Genomic DNA, 21,367 nt, shown 5'->3' with positions numbered 1-21,367 from the left:
GTACAAATTGAGAGGTCAAGGTCACAGCTTTTCACATTGCTGCAGGGTGGTTGGGACTGAGGCTCAACATGACAAATGTTGTGGTGGGAGGGGGGGGTTGCAAAAAATACTAACCTTTGACCCCGGCTCTCCGATGGCACCCGGTTCCCCCTCTGCACCAGGCACACCCTACCAAGATGACAAACAAAAAGGCATGAGTCATGTTTAATTTGTTCTATATACATTGGAACTACAGTATAATACCCAATATCATGGACAAATAATTGCAAAATGGTTAAGTACTTCAGGTCCTTGCTCTCCATCAGGTCCTTTCTCCCCAGGGGGTCCTTTGGGTCCCTGCAAAAAAGATTAACAATCATAAAATGCCTTGAGGGCACAATCCTAATGATAAAATCATACAGTAGATACAGTATATTTGAGAATTTCACACTAGTACATAATAATATACAACTCTAGCATATGATGGCTACGTTTATTAAAACAAGTAGTGCAAGTTTGAATGTTTAAGTCTGCAGAATAGGAACATCTGAGAGTTCAGAATGCATGGAGTAAGACTGAAGACCAGCCAAAGGCAAGATGAGAGGCATAACATAAACCAGGCCTCTGGTGTTTTTGGAACCTTCTAACCTAATAAATATTTGTATCTGATTGTTTGACATTCTTGATGCCCTTGAGGGGTCGGCTAATTTCCAGGAATACAATTAAGTACTTGAAACCTAATCTCTAGGAGAAGCACAAGTTATGGTGTTTTAAATTGTGAGGAACTCAGAGAGAATATGTGAGGATCTACAGTGCTCCCTCCTTCTTTTCCCCTTCTGTGTTTGTTTTTGTCTGTCTGTCTTCCTGGCTGGGCGTGGCTGACCTACATTCTGTTTCCCGCCAACTCACCTCCGCTGCTGTTGTTCATCTCACTGATTGCCACTACTCACCTGCACCTGCTTTAAACCCTGGTTCCCATCCTCAGTCTTCGCCAGTTCTTCGTTTATTCATCAGTGGTAAACTATCGTCCAGGCCTACTAACATTTTTGATGCTCCTAGTGAGAGGATATTCCTGCCTAACCCTGCTTCTTTCCTGTTCCCAGATCCACACACACACCTGCCGCTCTGCCTGCCACGCCCAGCCTCCCCCCGGTCTGTCCTGCTCCTCGTCTCCCTTCTCTGAGCTCCTCGTCTACACCTTGCCTGTGCTGTGGTCAAATAAAGCCTATTTTTTGACACTACTCCACTATATCTGTCTAAGTGCTTGCGTAGCGGGTTCTCATCTCCAATCACTTCACGTGAAGCCTAACAGAATATTACAATAAACAGACAAATACAAATAACTTCTTAACATTGGTGATTCTTAAGTGTTGGTTAAATAATTCAGAGGCTGACAGATTGTTTCACTGGAAACGTTGCTAAGAATAATGGTGTATTACAAATTACAGACAAGGTCATCAGAATTTGTGGTTTGTTTGCAGATTCCTGAAATAACCACATTAATGTAACAGTGTCACTTACTGGTTCTCCGTGGGGTCCCGTCTCCCCGGAGTTGCCTGGAATACCAGCTTTTCCCTGGAAACACACACAGTTATGAGCTCAGTGTAGTTTCAGTAATTCATTTGTGTATTCAAACAAAACAAGCATGAGAGTGCTTGGCTTTGGCTTCAGACCTTTTCTCGTCATTATCATCATTATAATTAGCAAGTTAACCACAGACAAGCTTACTACGCCTAATCTTTCTGCGTGTTGCCTGCAGACATGACACGGAAACTCCTTAATTCAACACAAACAGGTTGGCTTCCCTGCTTCATATTGTGTTGCCAAGTTATGACAAGATACCCTAAATTGAAACAGTGTTTGATCCAACATTCGCAGAGACATTGACAGGACTTTTCATGTGGGAGGTTGTGAAAGCTGGTTGTTCTAAACACAAATAATGTGCCAAAGTTTGATCAGATAAAAATGCTTCCACCAGCAGTATCACCCATTAGCTGTAGAATACATTGGTTAACAACTTCTTGTGAAACATTAGAACCTGTTCCATGATAATATAAACTCATAAAACATTTGTTGCTGAGTCAATATGACTGAAAAGAAAAAGAAAATATCTCAAACGTCTCAGCTGTTTAAAAAAAAAAGTCTTATAAAGAGTGAAGCAGAATCAATTGAACAAAAAGGGAAAATAAAGAAGCGGAAAAACCTTAAACTGTTCTCACATCTCACATATTGTGTATTGAGCCAGCGAGAGTTTATTGTCAAAGAAAATAGTTATAAGTATTTTTTAGGAAAACAAGAAGATGTATGTAAAACGTATTCAAGATTTAAATCAACGAACATATGAGGAATAATGTATGATACATTGATGATTGAGGCAGATTTGATCAGACACAAGATGGCGCTGTGAGTCAAGAGGTGGACAACAGAAGTGCCCTCTCTATTGCATCTGCATCAATCGCCTGAGGAAGTAGATATACATTATGTTTGTCCAATCAGTGAGGTTAATGGTCCTCCTCAGAAAATTCTGAGGATGGGGGGATTCATTTTAACATCAGCAGCATGTGATCAAGAGGACGGGTCTCAACGAGCCCCAGGTATGTGTGGAAGTCCGTGTGGAAGTCCAGAAGGCTATATCTGAGTGTGAGACAACAGGTCTGCGCGTGTCTATGTCGGTCTTTGTTCCTCTGATAAGACTAATTACAAACAACCCCGAAGTGTCACATTTTATTCCAATACAAGTCAGGAAGTTATTTGTCAGTGGACAAACAAATAACAAAGATAAACGACTGAGTCCAACAGCGATTACTCATGCAGGTGTTAGGGCTTTTTCTTCTAAGTGGAAACCTTCCTTTGTAATTCCTGCCATAAATGGATGAGACAAACAGCTAAATAAGAAACATGTTTGAATATAATGACCATCATTTCATAATTAGACAGTCCACTTGGATCTGCTTTTGAATGTGTTTTTGATTTGTTTTTGTTTGCACATTTTTACCATCTGTGGAACATCAGTTATTTCATCCTTCTGCACTTCAAAAGCATATAAAACTACTATCCATCATTTATTTTATAGTAACAACAGAACAAATCAAGAGTCTGCTGGCAAAATTCTGCTTCTATGCTGCCAAAAGTCTGTCTGTTGTGTGGCACTAGAAACATACATTATAATCAGTGTGTGTCCTACAGATGTAGCACTCCAGATCAGACTCAGATGGGTGTGTCCCAGTCAAAAGCCCAGCGGATGCCAGTGGCATAGTATTCCTAGCAGCTGAAAATACTAAACTTCTCCGCTGGGATAGTAAATAATAAATCAGTGGGATGAAATCATTGACCATTATGAGCTAGATACATTGGTGGGGACGTACAGGTCAGCGGGATAAAGAACAAGAAATGATGTATAGATGTCAAAAATATGTTTGTGGTAATTTGTCTGAACGGTTTAGCCATTACATAATGTGTCCACCACATTTAAACTCTACATTGTCCTGCTCCATACTGTACATATCATGGTTACAATTACTTCATTCAAAACCATAAAACCAATCATCCATTTGTGGAAAATTACTCATTATTTCTTAAATACACAGGCAGGAAATGCAGCCAAGTTTCATTGATTTGATTATTGATTAGTACTGCTGAACAAAACCTAATGCGTCAAGTCAAGTCATTTTTTCTATATTGCCTATCACAAATAACACATTTGCCTGATGGGGCTTTATGATCTGTACAGAATTAGACACCCTGTGTATTTTTCAAACCTCACTTGGATAAGTAAAAGCCCCCAAACCGCATTAACCTCTCCTGGGATGGAGAGAAGCACACCAACACACTAAAGTTGAATGTGGGTGAATACATGGACATATGTTTTGATTATGAGCCTGAAAACAGTGCTCGGTTTCTCCTTTTAACGATGACAACTTCCTCTTGGGTGACTTTATAGGTGCACACGCTTTAGACGGTATAATTATATATATTACAGGTGAAAGAGGATGTGGAAATGTTTTACAAGTGCTTCTAGCTAAAGTGAAGAGGATAATTAAGGTTCTGAAAGAGACATTGAGCCGGCAGCTTCAGTTAAGCATTACTTACATTCTTCCCAGGAGGGCCTCTCTCCCCTGGACTGCCAGCCTTGCCCTTCAAAGGAGAAAACAATTATTTAAAAATGATTGATCAACCCAAATGATTTTCATTTATTTTGAGAGAAATAATGGCAACATATTCATCCTCCTTGTCTAATTGTTCAGTTTGTGTGTTCTGGGTTTGTTATGGCTCTGACATGTTTTATGGAAACACATGTTCTTGTTTATTGCATTGCTAAGAAAGCAGATCCATAAGGATTTCCAGATTGATGTCTGTTGAAACTTCTAAATAATCTTATGCATGTCTCTGAAAAGTAAACGATTGTAACATAAGATTTTGTATAAAGTAGAATTGTAAAGATGCTATGAAGCAATGTTTGATGTTTGATTGGGATCTTTGAGCAACAATCTCTGTTTAAAATCAAAGGTGATGGACGTAAATTAGAAATATCCTTTTCCATCAACTTCACTCAACCTAAATGAAAATGACAAAAAGAGGCATTACAAGAATACATACATCCTACAGATTAAGCTCATATTTCCTCCCAACAAGCGGGCAGCGGCACATAACTCCATTTGGGTTTAACCTGATACAGAGGCAAGAAGACAAAGGACTATTGTGCAAATAGAAACTGATTAAAGGCTCATCAGGCTTTAACAGAGGCCCGAGGGTAAAGCTGGATGTGGAAACATCTCTTCCAGGAGGTGGATGTGCATCTTTAAAAATGGATGTGCGTGTTAACCTAGATGCTTCAGGATGATGCTGTTTTTACAACAATGATTATTCTTGGCTTCTGATGAATGAGGGCAAATCCAAATAAGCCTTCTCATGTCACAAGAGCCTGAAGCGTTCATCCAGAAATGTATTATGCATAACACGTTTATAGCATCATAACCATTCATCATGTTCAACTTAAGTATTTGTAATACATTGAGTAAACTATGTAAGGCAAGGCAAGGCAAGTTTATTTATATAGCACTTTTCAACACAAGGCAATTCAAAGTGCTTTACAAAAAATGAAAGAGATTAAGAAAATGGCATTTAAAATCAGTCATTAAAAAGAAAAGCTAATAAAAGAAACATTAAAAGAAAAAATACATGGATAAAAGTTTGTAGCGTCTTATTTACTGGCTTTTGGCATTTCCCTGTTTGACTCTTACACACGCTAATATAAGATTAAAGACAATAATTAAAAGACTACTTACGATGAATCCTGGCTCTCCTTTTGTTCCAATGTCACCCCTCTCACCCTGCAAAGAAAAAGCATGCCAGATTGTGGAAGGCATTATGAATAAAGGGACAAATTATATAAACCAATCATATTGTATGAAAATGTATTTCACAAAAGCAGTTTTCTTAAAATTGGACCGATAATTCTAGCGGAGGATACACACATGTTTCAAACAAAAGTACAACATCTTTCTTTATAAATAAAATGTATTACATCTCATTCATTTTCACATTTACATGTTGATGTTTCCAAGAGGGTGGTGTGTAGGTTTACCTTGGTGCCCTCAGGGCCTGGTTCTCCGAGTGGGCCATCTTGACCCCGGGGCCCCTATGTGACAGCAACATGAGACACACCTTTGAATATCACTCAACAAAGAATGAGCAATACAGGAACACAATAACCATCAAAGCATCATACAAAAGTCGCCATATACTGTAGTTAACTCCAATAACAAAGTAATTAGTCCTGTATTTATCTACTTGGGGGGGGGGGGGGGGTCCACTTAATGCCACAGCCCACCATTCCACAAACATTCCAGAGGCTTCCCAGCATTGGAGCTATACTACACAGGTAGAGTGACAGATAACAATCTGTAAATACAACAAGACCCGCCCCTTTTACTTCCTGTCCCTCGTTTTCGTCCTCAGGACTTTTCCACTTTCATCTTTTGTTTCCATCTGGTCTCCGCCCCCCTCTTTATATTTGCCCTGATGGCCCTTGTTCAGTTCCTGTTTGGTCTGAGCCTCTGGCTTCCTGTCTCACTCCCGTCCCTTTTAGGTCACTCCTCTCTCTTTAAGCTTCCAGGCCGTCAAAACCCGCTTTATCTTTCTCTCGCTTTCTTCCTTTAATTAATCTCCCTCAAATCTTTTCCAGTGACCGTTTAAAAGACAATGAGGCAATATTTTCTGCCAAGTGACCAATGCTACTGTAACACGTTGTCCATCCTTTTCAGTCTTTTATTGAGTCCTTTCAATTAGTCAACTTTAAGTGGTCAAGAAATCAATCTATTAAAGAAAACACAGTTTCTGGTCAAAGGTTGATATTAAGTCATTACCATCATTAACATGTTTTGTCCAGTTAGTCTGAATGTTTAATAATAAACAGTCTGCAGAATAGTTCAACACTTTTAAATGGAGCCAATTCAACAACTGCTTATCCCCGAGTAAAAACTGCCATTATTACAGACCATTTGTCTACAGGAACATTTCTCAATTGGTGGGGTTCATTCCACTGTGAGTGATCATTGAAATGGGAAAGAGGAGTTTGACTTAAATAAATTAGATAAAAGGGAAGACATCGTTTTTCATAATCCAGTGGCAGTATACTGTTTTCCCAAAATAACAAAAAGCTTTAGAACCAGTGCAGGTGTGTGCCAACCAGGGCAGGTGCATGGCAGATCATTCAGCTCCAGGATATGACTATAGCTCAAAGTGTAACATGATAAGAATGAAGCTGTGCAGCACTTCTTTTTTGCTTTCTTTATGTTTTGATTTGAAATATTTTCCAAAAGCTGGGAGGGGGGACATGTGACTGTCAAGGCATATTATCCATTATGGACCAGTTAAACTTGTGAAATCTTACAATTTAACCCACAATGGAAAATAAACACTAATGAGGAAGTGGGAGGATTTGAGGGTTATTATATCTCACCTCAGCAAGACAGGAAATGCAACCACAGACACATGTATGGATTCCAGTAAACAACCCAAGCAGGGGCATGTTAAGAGCTACCATATGCTTTGCTTTGAAAAAAGGGAGCAGAGGATTAAAGGAAGTGACTAACAGAGGATTGATGAAGTGTGAGAAGAAGTGTGGCGGTATGCATCACACAACTGGTGTGTAAGCATTTCTCTTACATGTTCTTGCTCAACTGAAATTAACTCACATTTAATCAGAAAGAAAGCTTTACCATGGAACTGTTAGGCAGACTGTCCCTAGGGGGAAGTGCACGTAAGCCATCATTTTAGGAATCATTACTGTAAATTAAAAGGCAGGATAAGCACGTGTTTCCCGGATACTATCATACCCGGTGAACATGCACCCAATACAGCACAATCCACACAGGAAAATATGGTAAAAATAAACAGTTTACTACAGTGCCAAATATTCTTTGATGAAGATAATAGCTCATCTGAATATTTATGAATTAAATAAATAAATGCACATGTACATGTATTCTGGACTATGTGTTTTGGCCACTGTTACTACAGTACAGATACTGTTTCAGGGATACGTTAATTAATGACAGTCAACGGCGACTGACGTTTTTAATTGAGAAAGTAAAGCAGAACACTGATCCATATATCTGGAACAAACTCCCAGCACACTGCAGGTCCGCATCTCTCACTTCTTTTAAATTGGAAGATTTTTCTTTTTACCACAGCCTTCTATTAAATAAAATAATTATTAATATCTTACACTGTAACTTTAATTATTGTATTTTATACCGGTCATATTCTTATTTAGTTTGTTTATTGCAATACCTTCAGCTTTTTTGTGAAGGTTTTGAAATACATTTAGTTGTCATTTTATATTGTGAATGTGTTGCACTGTTCCTAAATGCTTCTAATGTTTTCTGTAATGCTTTTAGAATTGTCTTGTGTTGATATGTGCTATTTGAATACACCTGCCTTGCCTAAACTGAAATGATTCTAAAAAGTTTTTTTCAGTCATGAAATTCATTAGGTTTTGTAATATTTTTCAATAAGTATACTAAGTAAAGGCACTGGGCTTAGCACTAATTCTTATTATATTAACCTTGTCTAAAAGAAGCAAAACACTGATACTCGAATCAGATAGTAGCAGCTTTATTTTTCTGGTGGTGTGCAGAGCCCTCTGCACACAATCAAGCTGCTCTCCTACTAAAATACATTAAATATCTTCTTTGTTAGAATCATCTCACAATGTGAACCGCCCACTCCTGCAGAAAGCAAGTCACTTGTAAAAAACACAAGCATGCAGTTAGAGCTTACAGGCTGCGTAATTGCTCTGCTTTAACTTCACAGGCTAAAGGCAATACTAAACAGTTTAATTCTATTGAGCCAGGATCTATAGTATGGTCAAGGGAAATATTATTAGAGCAATAAAAACTGTACAAGATTTAAAATATTAGTCAACTTAAACTTAAACCATCTTGAAACAAAGATTAAGTGTCAGTAAAATTACATTTTAGAGATAACTATTATACTTCAAAGTAGATTATACAGGTGTTGCCATAACTGTGTCCAACCCCCAAAGTGTACCAAATAAAATAAACAGAGTATATTTATGAAAATGTCACATTCTTTAAATTATGGTTTTATTGCCCAATGTGTTTTAGGGTGAGATATTACTTATTTTCATAAACTATTCATATAATTAAACAAAATAATGTCTTAAGTTGTGTCTTTATTCATACTGCCATTGAAAATTGAGTAAGGTGTCATTCTCCTCTCAGCCACACGATGTCTCACTAGTATTACCTCTCCATTTAACATTACTTTAACGTCCTTAAACATGTGATTCATGGCGCATACGAAACTGTTGTAAAGAAGCTCAGACCAAGTGGAAGGATAAACATATGTCTTTTAATTGCTTTAACCTTTGGTTTGTGGGACTGGAGTTGTGATGTGAAACAGACTACCAATGATCTTATAGGGGAAGTTTTCATGAGATGTCGAGTGGATGTGGGCTCACAGCAACATTCAAAGGACTCGTAGAAATAATGCCTCAAAGACTGCTCTTACCCTCCTGCCCTTTGACCCAGCAGTGCCTGGACTCCCCGTCTGCCCCGCTGGACCCTGTGAGCGATAACAAGAACCACAAGATGGACATCAGGGACGGGATTAGGATTTGGAGAAGTAGTTTAGGACGATGTTCATGTTTCTTTGACATGATGCAGTTGGACAAAAATTAAATACTGTCAGAATATTTACACAAACTAAACAGGGCATACACTTCTCCATGCTTCTTTAAACCCACAACAACACCAGCCCTGATGGATGCTTTACAAAAGCTTCAGTAGCTTCAGCAGGGCTACTGAACAATCTGCCAGTTCATGCTGTTTATAAAGTCTAGACTACATTGTGGGAAACATGAAAACAGATTAAAATCCCCCGTTACATTTTATGTGTTTACAAAAACCAAGATCCAGTCCGACTCAATTCAAGTTAATCTGGTCATTTAGCTGTTTATTCTTTTCAGCCAAGACCCTGAGTAGGCAAGTTGAGAGTCAAGTCTTCCAAGCTTCTCAGTCAATTTAGTGCTAATGTGTGTATGACTCAAAGAAGGAGGAACATCATCCTCAGCAAAAACAAGTTAACAAGCTGTATGGTGTGCAAGTAGTACACAATCTTTTTAAACCATATAGCAAATATAGATTTATAGCAATCATTCCAATGAAAACAGTCACTTTTTGGGAATGCATAGTAGTGGTAAGGGTATGACACTTACAGGTTGCCCCTGCATGCCGATGTCCCCTGGACCGCCTGACACCCCCGGATAGCCCTAAGAGCAAAACAGAAGATACAAACATTAAAGAAGGGCAGACAAGAAGAAGCCATGTCACTGTTAAGGACTATAAGGGTAGTTAAGGTGGTTTACTAATGTGGTATTCACATTATGTATGTAATTAGCCGCAAAACTGGCAGACATCTGTACTGGGAAATTATTGGGATTGTGTTTTATATTACATTGTTCAAGGATATGTTCCATCCCTGTGAGAAAGAAAAACAGCTGTGTGTTGTGGTTTCTTATCACAGTACCCAGTGTCTTTCTGTGATAATCAACTGAGGAGTATGATGACAAAGAAAGTATAGACAAAAGCGGCTGATATTTTCCAGGAAACATGGATCCCTGCCTTTAAACAGAAACAAAACCTTGTAACATGATCATTGAACTCGATGGTGATTAGTGTTGTCACGATACCAACATTTTGGTTCTGATACCGATACCAAGTCAAGAATTGCGATTCCGATTCTTTTTCGATACTTTTCTTAAAAAAAGGGAAAGTCTTAAATGTAATTAATTATTGTGCTTTATTTCACACCAGAACCATAACCATAACACAAACTTTTAAACAATGAGAACAATAAACAAAATAAATGACAATAATTCGTATTAAATAAAATTAAGCATCATCTCAAACAACTTTTTTGTTTTATAAAATATAATTTTTTTAATATTTTATTAACATTTAATAGTACAGTAATATAAATAATTATTGACAAAATGTATATTGCAGATGTTAGCCACATTGGTAAGTTAGCTAAAAAGATAGCCATATTAGACAGTTATCATTGCTTAGCCAAGTTCATGATGTGTTGGCTCCCTTGGTTTGCAGGGATCTAAAACATTTCTCACAGACAGGCCTCGTGGTGTCCGTAGGCTTGCCCTCACTGTCAGAGATATAGCTCAAATACTTCCAAATTTCGCTTATGGCGTCTTTGTTGTCAACAAGCCGAGGCGCAGCGGCAGTTGCACTCCCACTTGCTGCCATGCTTCTCGTTTTCTCACATGCTCTGGCAGCTAGCGCGTGGCCGCGTGCACGAGAGAGGGGAGGGACTTAGAGCGTGCTTGAGAGGGGCGGGACTGCAGGGCAGGCACGGCTGCAGTGCAGGGAGTGGAAGCAGAGCGCTGAACACACACGGCTCTTATTAAAACGGCGCTTTCTCACCGGAGTACTTTTCCCCGTCATTCTTAAAGTACCGATACTAATGAAACGGTGGAATCGTACCGTTTTTAACGGCAGGGTATCGCGGTACCTTTCAAGTATCGGTACACCGTGCAACACTAATGGTGATACAGCCCAAAGACTGTAAATCACAAAACTCTCTCTCAGAATCAAACAAGCACACGGACCAGCAGTGATTTAATAATCTAAATATTCAACCAGCCAGCCACCAGATTAGTCATCCTCTCATCCAGCCAGACAATCTCTCAGCCTGCGAGCCAGCTAGGTCAGGCCCGGGGCCCAAAGTCCCAGATATGGAGTTAATTTAAGGCCCCGTGTACAGTGAGGAATCCTGGACAGCAGCGTTTATTCCCTTGGGAATCAACACTCTCTAAAAAGCATTTTCATGCAAATCATCAACACATCTTGCTCAAAACTGTGTGGGCTAACATCTTGCTCAAAACTGTGTGGGCTAACAATCTTTAACTTAACTATTATCCTGCAAATATACAAATATTAAACAAGATATGTGTGTGCAGAGATGTTAAGATTCACCGATTCGCATCGGTGCACCGGCATAAACGTTCAAGATGGGAGTGCACCGGTTGAAAGAGTACACATCGGCTACAGTTTGGGTTGAACCGGGTTGAACTCGCGATGCATCGATTGCGTAGCGTCTTTGCATCGGTAAAAACCCGATTCATTCATATAAAATCCCCTAATCTTGTCAACGCTCAGCAGATACGATCTTTGATATCTTCGCCACTACCGAGGCCGAGAGTCTCAGTTATCAACACACACGGAAGTCGAGGAGAAAGAGAAACACAGCGCACCGAAAAATACCTACAAATCAAACGTTTGGCAACACTTCGGATTGTTCAAGAAAGACGGTGTAATAGTCCTTTATGCTAGGCTATATAGTTGACCGCAGGTCATGGAGAGTAATAAGGTATCCGTAGACCTTTGTATGAGGTGTAGTGCCGTGAAAAGAGAGTCGGAGGCGGTGTATTAAGAATGGAGTTCCAATCTTTATTATCCATTACTTTCAGAGAGGTTAACACATGCACTGCTCTGCCTGATGAGCTAGCAGGAATGGCAGCTAAAGCTACAGGTGTTCCCCACTAAAGGGTCCGTGTGGCAACACAATAAGCAAGGTGAATTATGTCCAATAACGTGTCACCACACAAGCCCCCCCAGAATTCACACATAAACAAAATCAGCATGGCGGGGAGGAACGACACGCCGACCCCCACGACTCCTGAGCACGGGAGTCGGAAAAGTGACTCCCGCCTGTGCGGCCCCCGGAAGGGGAGGGACCGGAACAACAGGTCTTAAATCCGTGACAGGGGACGAGGCCGGGGGGCGGCCCCGTCGCGGAGGTCGAGCCAGCACCACAGGCTGGTCCAAGTCCAGGTGAGCAGCCTTCACCCGGTCCACCGAGACGTGCTCGGCCTTGCCACCCAGGTCGACCACCAGGTGCTTGTCCCCGTGCTCCAAGACCCGGAAAGGCCCATCATAAGGGGGCTGCAGGGGGCCTCTGTGCGCATCGTGCCGGATGAACACGTGCTCCGCCGAGCGGAGCTCTGCGGGAACCTGGGACACCTGAGTACCGTGCTGAGTAGTAGGGATCGGAACAAAGGCCTCAGCGGCGTCACGCAGGAAAACCCGCTGGGCCGACGCCGACCAGGGAGCCGATGCATTTGGGAGGAAATCCCCCGGAACTCTCAGCGGCTGACCGTAGACCATCTCCGCTGTAGAACACTGCAGATCTTCCTTAGGTGCGGTCCTCAGGCCCAGCATCACCCAGGGCAGCTTGTCGACCCAGTTACCGTCCGTAAGGCCGGCCTTGAGGGCCGCCTTCATGGAGCGATGAAAGCGCTCGCAGAGACCGTTAGCCTGAGGGTGGTAAGCGGTAGTCCTGTGCAGCTTAACCCCCAAACCGCCTGCGGACGTGAACTGAGAGCCCCTGTCTGAGGAAATGTCTGACGGGGTGCTAAAACGACACACCCACGTTGCAATGAAGGACCGGGCAACGTCTGCGGCTGATGTCGAAACGAGCGGAACCGCCTCCGGCCAACGGGTCGTCCTGTCCACCATGGTGAGGAGGTAGGAAAACCCCTGAGAGGAAGGCAACGGACCAACCAGGTCAATGTTGACGTGATCAAACCTCCTCTCAGGCACCAGGAAACGCTCCAACGGGGCCTTCGTGTGGCGGTGCACCTTAGCGCGTTGACAAGCCACGCACTCCCTGGCCCAAGTCCTCACGTCCCTTTTCAGTCCTTGCCAAACGAACTTCGCCGCTACCAAACGGACCAAAGGTTTAACGCCGGGGTGTGACAGGCCGTGCACAGCCTCGAACACAGGACGCCTCCAGCTGGCAGGGACGACAGGCCGCGCCAGGCCCGTAGAGACGTCACACAGGAGAGTAATGCCCGCGTCGCCGAACACCACGTCCTCCAAGCGCAGCCCCGCGCTCTCCACCTTCAGGGCCTGGACGCCGGGATCTGTGACCTGGTCTTCCGCCATGCGAGTATAGTCCAGGCCCAACTGGACGGCACCGATGACGACCCTGGAGAGGCAATCAGCAACCAGGTTCGACTTGCCAGCCACGTGCTTAATGTCCGTAGTGAACTCCGATATGTAGGACAGCTGCCGCTGCTGACGTGCTGACCAAGGCTCCGCCACTTTTGACATGGCAAAGGTGAGCGGCTTGTGGTCGACAAACGCCGTAAATTCACGGCCTTCCAGCATGAAACGGAAGTGCCGCACGGCCAAATAAAGTCCGAGGAGCTCCCGGTCAAAGGCGCTGTATTTGCGTTCTCTAGGCGTCAGCTGGCGGCTGAAAAAGGCGAGCGGCTGCCAAGCGCCCTCCACCCACTGCTCGTGCACTGCGCCGACCGCGTAGTCTGACGCGTCCGTGGTGATGGAGATGGGAGCCGTAGATGATGGGTGTGCCAGCAAAGCCGCCTGAGCCAACGCGGTCTTGACCTCAGCAAAAGCGCCGTCCGCCTCTGCTGTCCAGTCGATCTCCTGGACGGGGGTCTTGCCTTTCAACGCTTCATACAGCGGCCGCATGATGTGTGCGGCCCGGGCGATGAAACGGTGGTAGAAAGTCACCATCCCCAGAAACTCACGGAGCGACCGGGCTGTGAGCGGGCGAGGAAACGCCGCAACAGCCTCCACCTTCGCTGGCAGAGGTGTCGCACCGCCCTTGGTGACGCGGTGCCCCAGGAAATCGATGTCCGACACCCCGAACTGGCACTTTGCAGGATTGATGATTAATCCGTGTTCGTTGAGCCGTGTGAAAAGGGCTCGGAGGTGGGACAGGTGCTCCTGCACTGAAGCGCTGGCGACGAGTATGTCGTCGAGGTAAACAAACACAAACGGCAGGTCCCGCAGCACCGAATCCATCAGGCGCTGGAACGTCTGAGCAGCATTCTTGAGCCCAAAAGGCATCCGCAGGAACTCAAAAAGTCCAAAAGGCGTTATCACTGCTGTCTTGGGAATGTCCAGGGGGTGCATGGGCACCTGGTGGTATCCACGCACCAGGTCCACCTTGGAAAACACCCCCGTACCGGCCAGATGCGCCGAAAAGTCCTGAATGTGCGGCACCGGATAGCGGTCAGGCGTAGTGGCGTCGTTGAGTCGGCGGTAATCCCCGCACGGGCGGAACCCGCCGTTCGATTTGGGAACGACGTGCAGGGGGGAAGCCCAAGGACTGTCGGAGCGGCGGACAATGCCCAGGCGCTCCATGGTTGCGAACTCCGCCCTCGCTACAGCCAGCTTAGAAGGGTTCAACCGCCGGGCCCTGGCGTAGACAGGAGGCCCTCCGGTAGTGACGTGGTGTTCCACGCCATGCTTAGTGGTAAGCGCAGAGAAGGTGGGTAGCGACAGGTCTGGAAACTCAGCCAACAGTCTGAGAAACGTGTCTGCACCTGACAGCGAGTCTGACAGCCCGTCGTACGCTGCGCTGCCAAGTGTGCACACGAGGGAAGAAAACGTTAAGGCATCAACCAAACGCCTATTCTTAACGTCCACTAAGAGTCCATGAGCACACAAAAAATCCGCTCCGAGGAGGGGAAAAGAAATGTCCGCTGTCACAAAATCCCAGCTGAAACGCTGTCCTCCGATGCACAAACACATAGGCCTCACGCCGTACGTGCGAATGGGACTGCCGTTAGCCGTCGTCAATCGCGGTCCGTGCCCCCCACGGGCGACGTCTTCATTCGACGCTGGAACTACGCTCCGTTGAGCGCCCGTGTCACACAGAAACAGGCTCCCCGAAACGCTGTCGCTGACGAAGAGGAGCCTGCACGTGCCGCCGACGCTCAGAGCCACTACTGAGCGCCGGCCCCTCCGTTTCCCGGGGGTTTGTAGCTGCACGGAGCGATGCATCTCTTCGCCCTTGTCCCGAAACGTGCGTGGTAAACGCACTCTCTGGCGTCTCCACGCCGGCTAGCCACAGCCGTGTCCGGCCTCCGCCACGCTTTCTTGACTGCCGGTGGGCCGCTGAGCGTCGCGGCTAACGTCTCTGCCCCGGGCTGTTGCGTAGCCAGGAAAAAACGATCCGCTTCCTCAGCCAAAGCACGGGGCTCCGTGACAGGCGTGTTGGCCAGCGCCGTCTGTACCCGGGGAGGCAAGTGACGCAGGAAAATCTCCGTGAATAAAATACGGGGATCTTCCCCCCCTAGCAGATTTAGCATTTTCTCCATTAGCTGGGATGGCTTGCTGTCTCCTAGGCCTTGAATGTCAAGTATCTGGCGGGCCCTCTCCTTAGCAGATAAGCTAAATGTCTTAAGGAGAAGGGCCTTAATCGCCTCATATTTGCCATGATGTGGGGGGGCTGCGATGAATCCCACCAACCTGGACGACGTGGAGCTCCCCAGCGCTGCTACCACATGGTAGTATTTTAGGTCCCCGTCACGGACCTGTCGGCAGGCGAAATGTGCCTCCACGTGTGCGAACCATGCCTCCGCGGTGTGCTCCCAGAATTCCGGCAGCTTTATGAAAACATCGCGCTCAGCCATGTTCGTTAATTTTCCGGAAACTTTCTCGGAAAAGTCAGGGTCACCAGTGTAGTGCCGTGAAAAGAGAGTCGGAGGCGGTGTATTAAGAATGGAGTTCCAATCTTTATTATCCATTACTTTCAGAGAGGTTAACACATGCACTGCTCTGCCTGATGAGCTAGCAGGAATGGCAGCTAAAGCTACAGGTGTTCCCCACTAAAGGGTCCGTGTGGCAACACAATAAGCAAGGTGAATTATGTCCAATAACGTGTCACCACAGAGGTATCTTTATTACTTAACAGGTCTACAGCCATGATACATAGATCCGTCCTAGATGCGGGCTTGCATACACACAGTATCACTCCGCAGCCGAAACCCCATCAGTAACGTCCTGATGGTATATGTGCGCGGCACAGACGGTCAACTTGAAAAATCGCTCGCAAATTGTTAACGATGCCGAGCCGATTTAAAGTACACAAGTAGTACGAGGAACTTAGCGACGCACATAAAGAGTCGACATGGGGTCTGCGGCTGAAAAGAGAAACCTCAAAGTTAGACATATGAGTTAAATCACTCAGTGAGGTGTTCTGTCAGAGAGAGTGGTGTTTAGTTTACAGCAGCCTGTGACGGCCAATAATAATTTAAATGTATTCCTCACTGTAAGCAGTTATGAAATACCTGTTTGTGAAAGGTTATTTGTATTATTTATTGTTCATATAGAACCCACCGCTTTCTGCTCACTGGTGAGTTAGCCTATGAATGAGTGTTAAGCACATCAGGCTGGCAGCTGTATGGGCATTGCTCTATGGTAGCTGTTATTTGCACATTGTTAATCATGAGCAATGCATCCTTACATTGTTTAACTGTGAGGTGTTATACAATTGTACTCTGGAGAGCTTTTAAAGGTAAAAAAATAAACGGCATGATGGGATGTGCAGTACCAAATATGTAAAGCACTTTTTTGTTAATGTATGATTTGCTGCATATAAGGAATAAAACAAAAATCCTCTGTCGTACCAAATTGAAGTATCATTATTTTTGCATCGTGTTGAATCGCATCGTATCGCACCGAATCGCATAATGTTGAATCAAATCGTATCGAACTGTATCGCAACAGGGGTGAATCGTATCGTATCGCATCGCCTGGTGTTTCAAATGTATCGTTAATGTATCGTATCGTGGCAACGTATCGAGATGCGCATCGCATCGGCCTCAGTGATGGAGATGCACATCCCTAGGTGCAGGTATACTGTAGCTCTTTTTCGGTATGAGAGAGTGCTCAAACCTTTATTTTGTTAACTGTTTAACAGAATAAATTACCAGATGAATGAATTTCACACTGGGAGCCTTATCAGTCCCATTTGAACTGATAGACCAACAACACTGGTTCAGTTAATATATCACAGGTCTCATCATAGCAAGAGAGATTTGACTAAAATGTTTAGGACTGCAAAGAGCAGTCCCAGACACAGGATAGCAAAAGGTCTTTCAACAGATCCAAATTCAGGGTCTACAAACCTTAGTCACTGACTGACATAAAGCTGTTTTGTTTCATCCCCATCAACACCACTGCTGGGGGAAAACCAATTTGACAAAGCTACATTTTGCAAAGATTAGCATCTAAAAAAGTTACAACATTGAGGAGTCTGGATCCTTTTAGGCCAAGAGAGTCTGCTTTCATTTCCATGCAATAAACCTTGTACTGTAGATAAGAAAAGTCTTCCAAAGCTCATGAACCAGATTTTCTTAGTGATTTAGTTTTATATTCTTCATCCTCAGTCATCCGTTTACTGAACAATATATTCAAGTTCTGATAAGTACTTGAATATACAGGATACAATTTGTCTCTGGGGTTTACTAATTCTGAGACAAGAGGCAGAGCTCTGCAGTTTATCCTGAGGGACTCTACTTACCCTTGGCCCTTTCTCCCCGACTGGACCTGTTGGGCCCGCTGGTCCTCGGTCACCCTGGGGGAAAAAACAGCAAGACAGAAAGAGAGCTGATCATTAAACTATAACCTGAAAGCTCAACACACACAAAACCCAACACAACCTCACATGCACTAACCTAATAAGGAGTCATGAAACTGGAGAGCAGCATCTCAAATGCAGAATATGACAGCTGGTTGAGTGGAATTTAAAGAGAGAAGGTACTTTAAAACCCAGTTGGTGGCACAGTGTGTTCAAAGTAAAGGTATCTTGGGGTGAGCAGTAAAGCTACCTAGGTCTCTGCTCTAACCACTCTAACACTTGTGTCAGTGATGCTTTAATCCCCCTTAAACTGTGCAGCACTCATGCCTGTACACGTTCACTTCCTGAGTTCATGTTGGACTTCTATCAAAGAATGAGCAAAATATGTATTGGAAAGAAAACTCTAAACCAAAATATGGTATTGAATTAGATAATATATACATAAAAAATGTAAAAGATATGTGTGGGCTGTCAGGGTACGGCTGGTGCTCATACAGTAGGGATTCTGCGTAAGAGAGGGTGGAGGATAGCCCAGAGTCTGACAAGCAGACATCATAACAACATGTTCTGACACACAGAAAGGGAAACGGGTTGAAATAGAGAGAGGGGCAGTGTTCACATTCAACACCCAAACTGATAGTAAAATAAGTTCAACTAAGCAGAACAAATGCAAAGCTCTTTAAAATGTTTTTTTTAGCTGAGAGGCATCGGAAACTGAACATTAAGAATGCATCATGAGATATATTTTACAACTTTTGTATTATTGTGTGAATATAAACAGAAGATTATATAAATGTGTTGAACATCCAAAATCAGGACATATTCTGACATAAAGCGACAGACCAATTTGTCGTCAGGTGACATTTTCCCTCAAATTAACCTTGTTTGCTTCAGCTGGGGGTTGAGGGATGAGAGGCAGTAATGCTGACAAGTCTTTGACTATATTGTTATTGATGTGGATGTGCGGGTGTGAGTATTTATCTAAGTATGTGTTTTGGGCCCTCTGGTGCCTCAAGCCATGGCTGCTTAACACAGCCCAAATTACAGGGTTCTGCTGCTGACAAGCAATAGCTGATGCTGACGGACAGCCTAATGACAGAGAAACACACTCCTTACCTTTTCACCGGGAACTCCCATCACCCCAGCAATCCCAATGAGGCCTATTGGACCCTGGAGAGGAGAACAGACGACAAGGGTTCAACACAAACACATCAAGAGAAAGTCAATGTGATGGTGTGATCTTCATTCATCTAAGGGTTGTTTTCTAATGTGTTATGACACCCTGAATAAAGGAGGTCATCTGATAACAATATCATGCAGGATGACCTCTGCAGCGCAAGGCATGGCTAAATTGAACTCTAAATCTTCATTTACTTACAATACACTTTTATTAGGGCTACTTCTAAAAAAGGGTTTTTACATAGAATACATGCTTTTTACTTTGAATCTTTTATAAATGTAGGTGTCTTACAAGGTGTAAAGTGAATTCATGCTCTAATAAACAATAAGTCATAAAAATAAAGCAAGAGCAGAAAACAATCATTATTTGCCAGTAAATATGGCCCGCTGTTATTCAAAAACTGTTTTTACAATTAATATGGTATGGATAATAAAGTACGATTCATGAATGAACTACCAGAGCAACAAAAAGGTTGCAACCGTGATGTTTTCTTAAGTGTTTGTGAAGTGTGGAACTAAACCATCATTGAGCAAGAATAACATGACTCGGGCAGAATGTCAGTGATTGGGATTAGGGCATGATAGTGTTACATGGTAAACCAACTCAATACAGATGGCCTCAAAAAGACACTTTATTGAGTAAAGGAAAAACTTCAGCTAATATAAAAATGAGAGTTATCGGAGGAGCGTAACTAAATCCAGACCAGTCGTACGGGACAGGCTTTGTGGTTTGGACCAGAGCCAGCCTCTCTACTGGAGTTCAATACCAACTGCAGGAATAATGGCAGGCTGGATACACATTACATTACATTACATTACATGTTACTTGTTGGACGCTTTTATCCAAAGCGACTTACATACTCAATACTGTGGGCAATCCCCACAGGAGCAATTTGGGGTGAAGTGTCTCAGGGACACAACGACATGCTGACTGCAGTGGGGTTTGAACCAGTGACCCCCTGATCCGAACACCTGCGGACAACCCACTACACAAACAGCCAGAGTGTGTAATGGTACTTTTAAAACCCTGTCTCCTCCCTTTACATTTTGTTTTTTTTGCTTAGATTGAAAAGAGTTTTTTGTTTACACTTAAAGTACAAAGTGTAAACAAATACTAATAACATACTCATACGTAACAAGTTGGCCCAAATTCACAATAGTGCAAGTTTTACAGCACCACAGCACGTGCACTGAGCTAGCGGGACATGGCAATCACTAAGAACATCTGAACCTAATAACATTGTTACTGTAATAATTAATAGGATTGCCCCATTTCAGAGCGTGGTTTCACTTCTCGCCAACCACGAAAGTCAGCGCCGTCAGACTGTGGCTCTCTCCTGTTGTGAGGTCCAAGTCTTCCAATTGCTGTGCTTCATGTTGCAGAAAGATATACCGTATATCCACATAGTCAAAAGGTTATACGTTTGTACATCGGTGCTATTCTGACTTTTGGCACATAACTTTAAAGTTAATGTTCTTGCTGTTTACATCTAGTCATGTTTCTGTGTCTAGAGAACAAGAGGGAAATAGTAGGAGAGAGACAGCGAGAGACTGAGAGTAACATAACAGATTGACAAAGTGATAGCCAAGAAACAAACCACTGTTATAAACACAATAAGATTGTTCTTCCATTTGCTACTCCCTTACTCAACTACAAAGGCTCATAGCTCAAAGTGTTAGTCATGTATCATCACCAAATGGTATTATCCTGTTGGATGCAAGTAAAGCAGTTGAGCTACGGATAAGTAGCAGAGTGTCTGTGAGGCCTGCAGCCTGCAGACCTGGGAACAGGAGCTCTAAATCTACCTCAAATCCCTTAATTAGAACACAAAGTGGTACACTGTATCCTTTTACAGATGGAAATGGTTTTAAAGGGGTTTCCATGAGACATGATCGTGGGAGCTTTAACAGTACTGTTTGAAGGTACTCCGTTTCCTCTGACACAGCTAGAGTTACTAAAGTACTGGTATACCCATTATCCTTAAGGTAAGAGAAGAAATACAGCCCACGTCACTTCATGTTGAAAGTATTAAGGTTCTCCCTCACAAATGCCTCTTTTTTTGTTCACACATGTGAGTACACACTGAGTCACTGAAAGCCAAAAGCACAGAGCTTGACATGTGAACTATATATCAAAGCACACCTGTGGCTGGCTTTGGTAACTGATGACTGATCCATGTTTTATTCACTGTGGACTGGAGTGTGACTTCAAAATGGAACACTCAGCAGTCAATTTAAATTGGCTAAAACTATAAAAACCTCCAATAAAATC

General features: G+C 43.4%; 1 protein-coding gene across 1 annotated transcript in view; it reads right to left on the bottom strand.

Moving 5' to 3' along the window:
• Positions 1–21,367, bottom strand: part of LOC117542448 (collagen alpha-1(XXIV) chain) — a 90,499-nt gene that overhangs the window by 17,893 nt on the left and 51,239 nt on the right. Inside the window, exons 25-34 of the mRNA XM_034210139.1 lie at positions 19,033–19,086; positions 17,860–17,913; positions 9,722–9,775; positions 9,016–9,069; positions 5,564–5,617; positions 5,265–5,309; positions 4,069–4,113; positions 1,501–1,554; positions 283–336; positions 115–168 (exon numbers count right to left, since the gene is read on the bottom strand). Of these exons, the coding sequence (XP_034066030.1) occupies positions 115–168; positions 283–336; positions 1,501–1,554; positions 4,069–4,113; positions 5,265–5,309; positions 5,564–5,617; positions 9,016–9,069; positions 9,722–9,775; positions 17,860–17,913; positions 19,033–19,086 (522 nt within the window). The remainder of the gene's footprint in view (positions 1–114; positions 169–282; positions 337–1,500; positions 1,555–4,068; positions 4,114–5,264; positions 5,310–5,563; positions 5,618–9,015; positions 9,070–9,721; positions 9,776–17,859; positions 17,914–19,032; positions 19,087–21,367) is intronic.

Source organism: Gymnodraco acuticeps, unplaced genomic scaffold, assembly GCF_902827175.1.
Source record: "Gymnodraco acuticeps unplaced genomic scaffold, fGymAcu1.1, whole genome shotgun sequence".
In the NCBI taxonomy this organism is placed as follows: Eukaryota; Metazoa; Chordata; class Actinopteri; order Perciformes; family Bathydraconidae; genus Gymnodraco; species Gymnodraco acuticeps.
The sequence above is the reverse complement of the archived record's forward strand: the minus strand, read 5'-3'. Positions and strand labels throughout refer to the sequence as shown.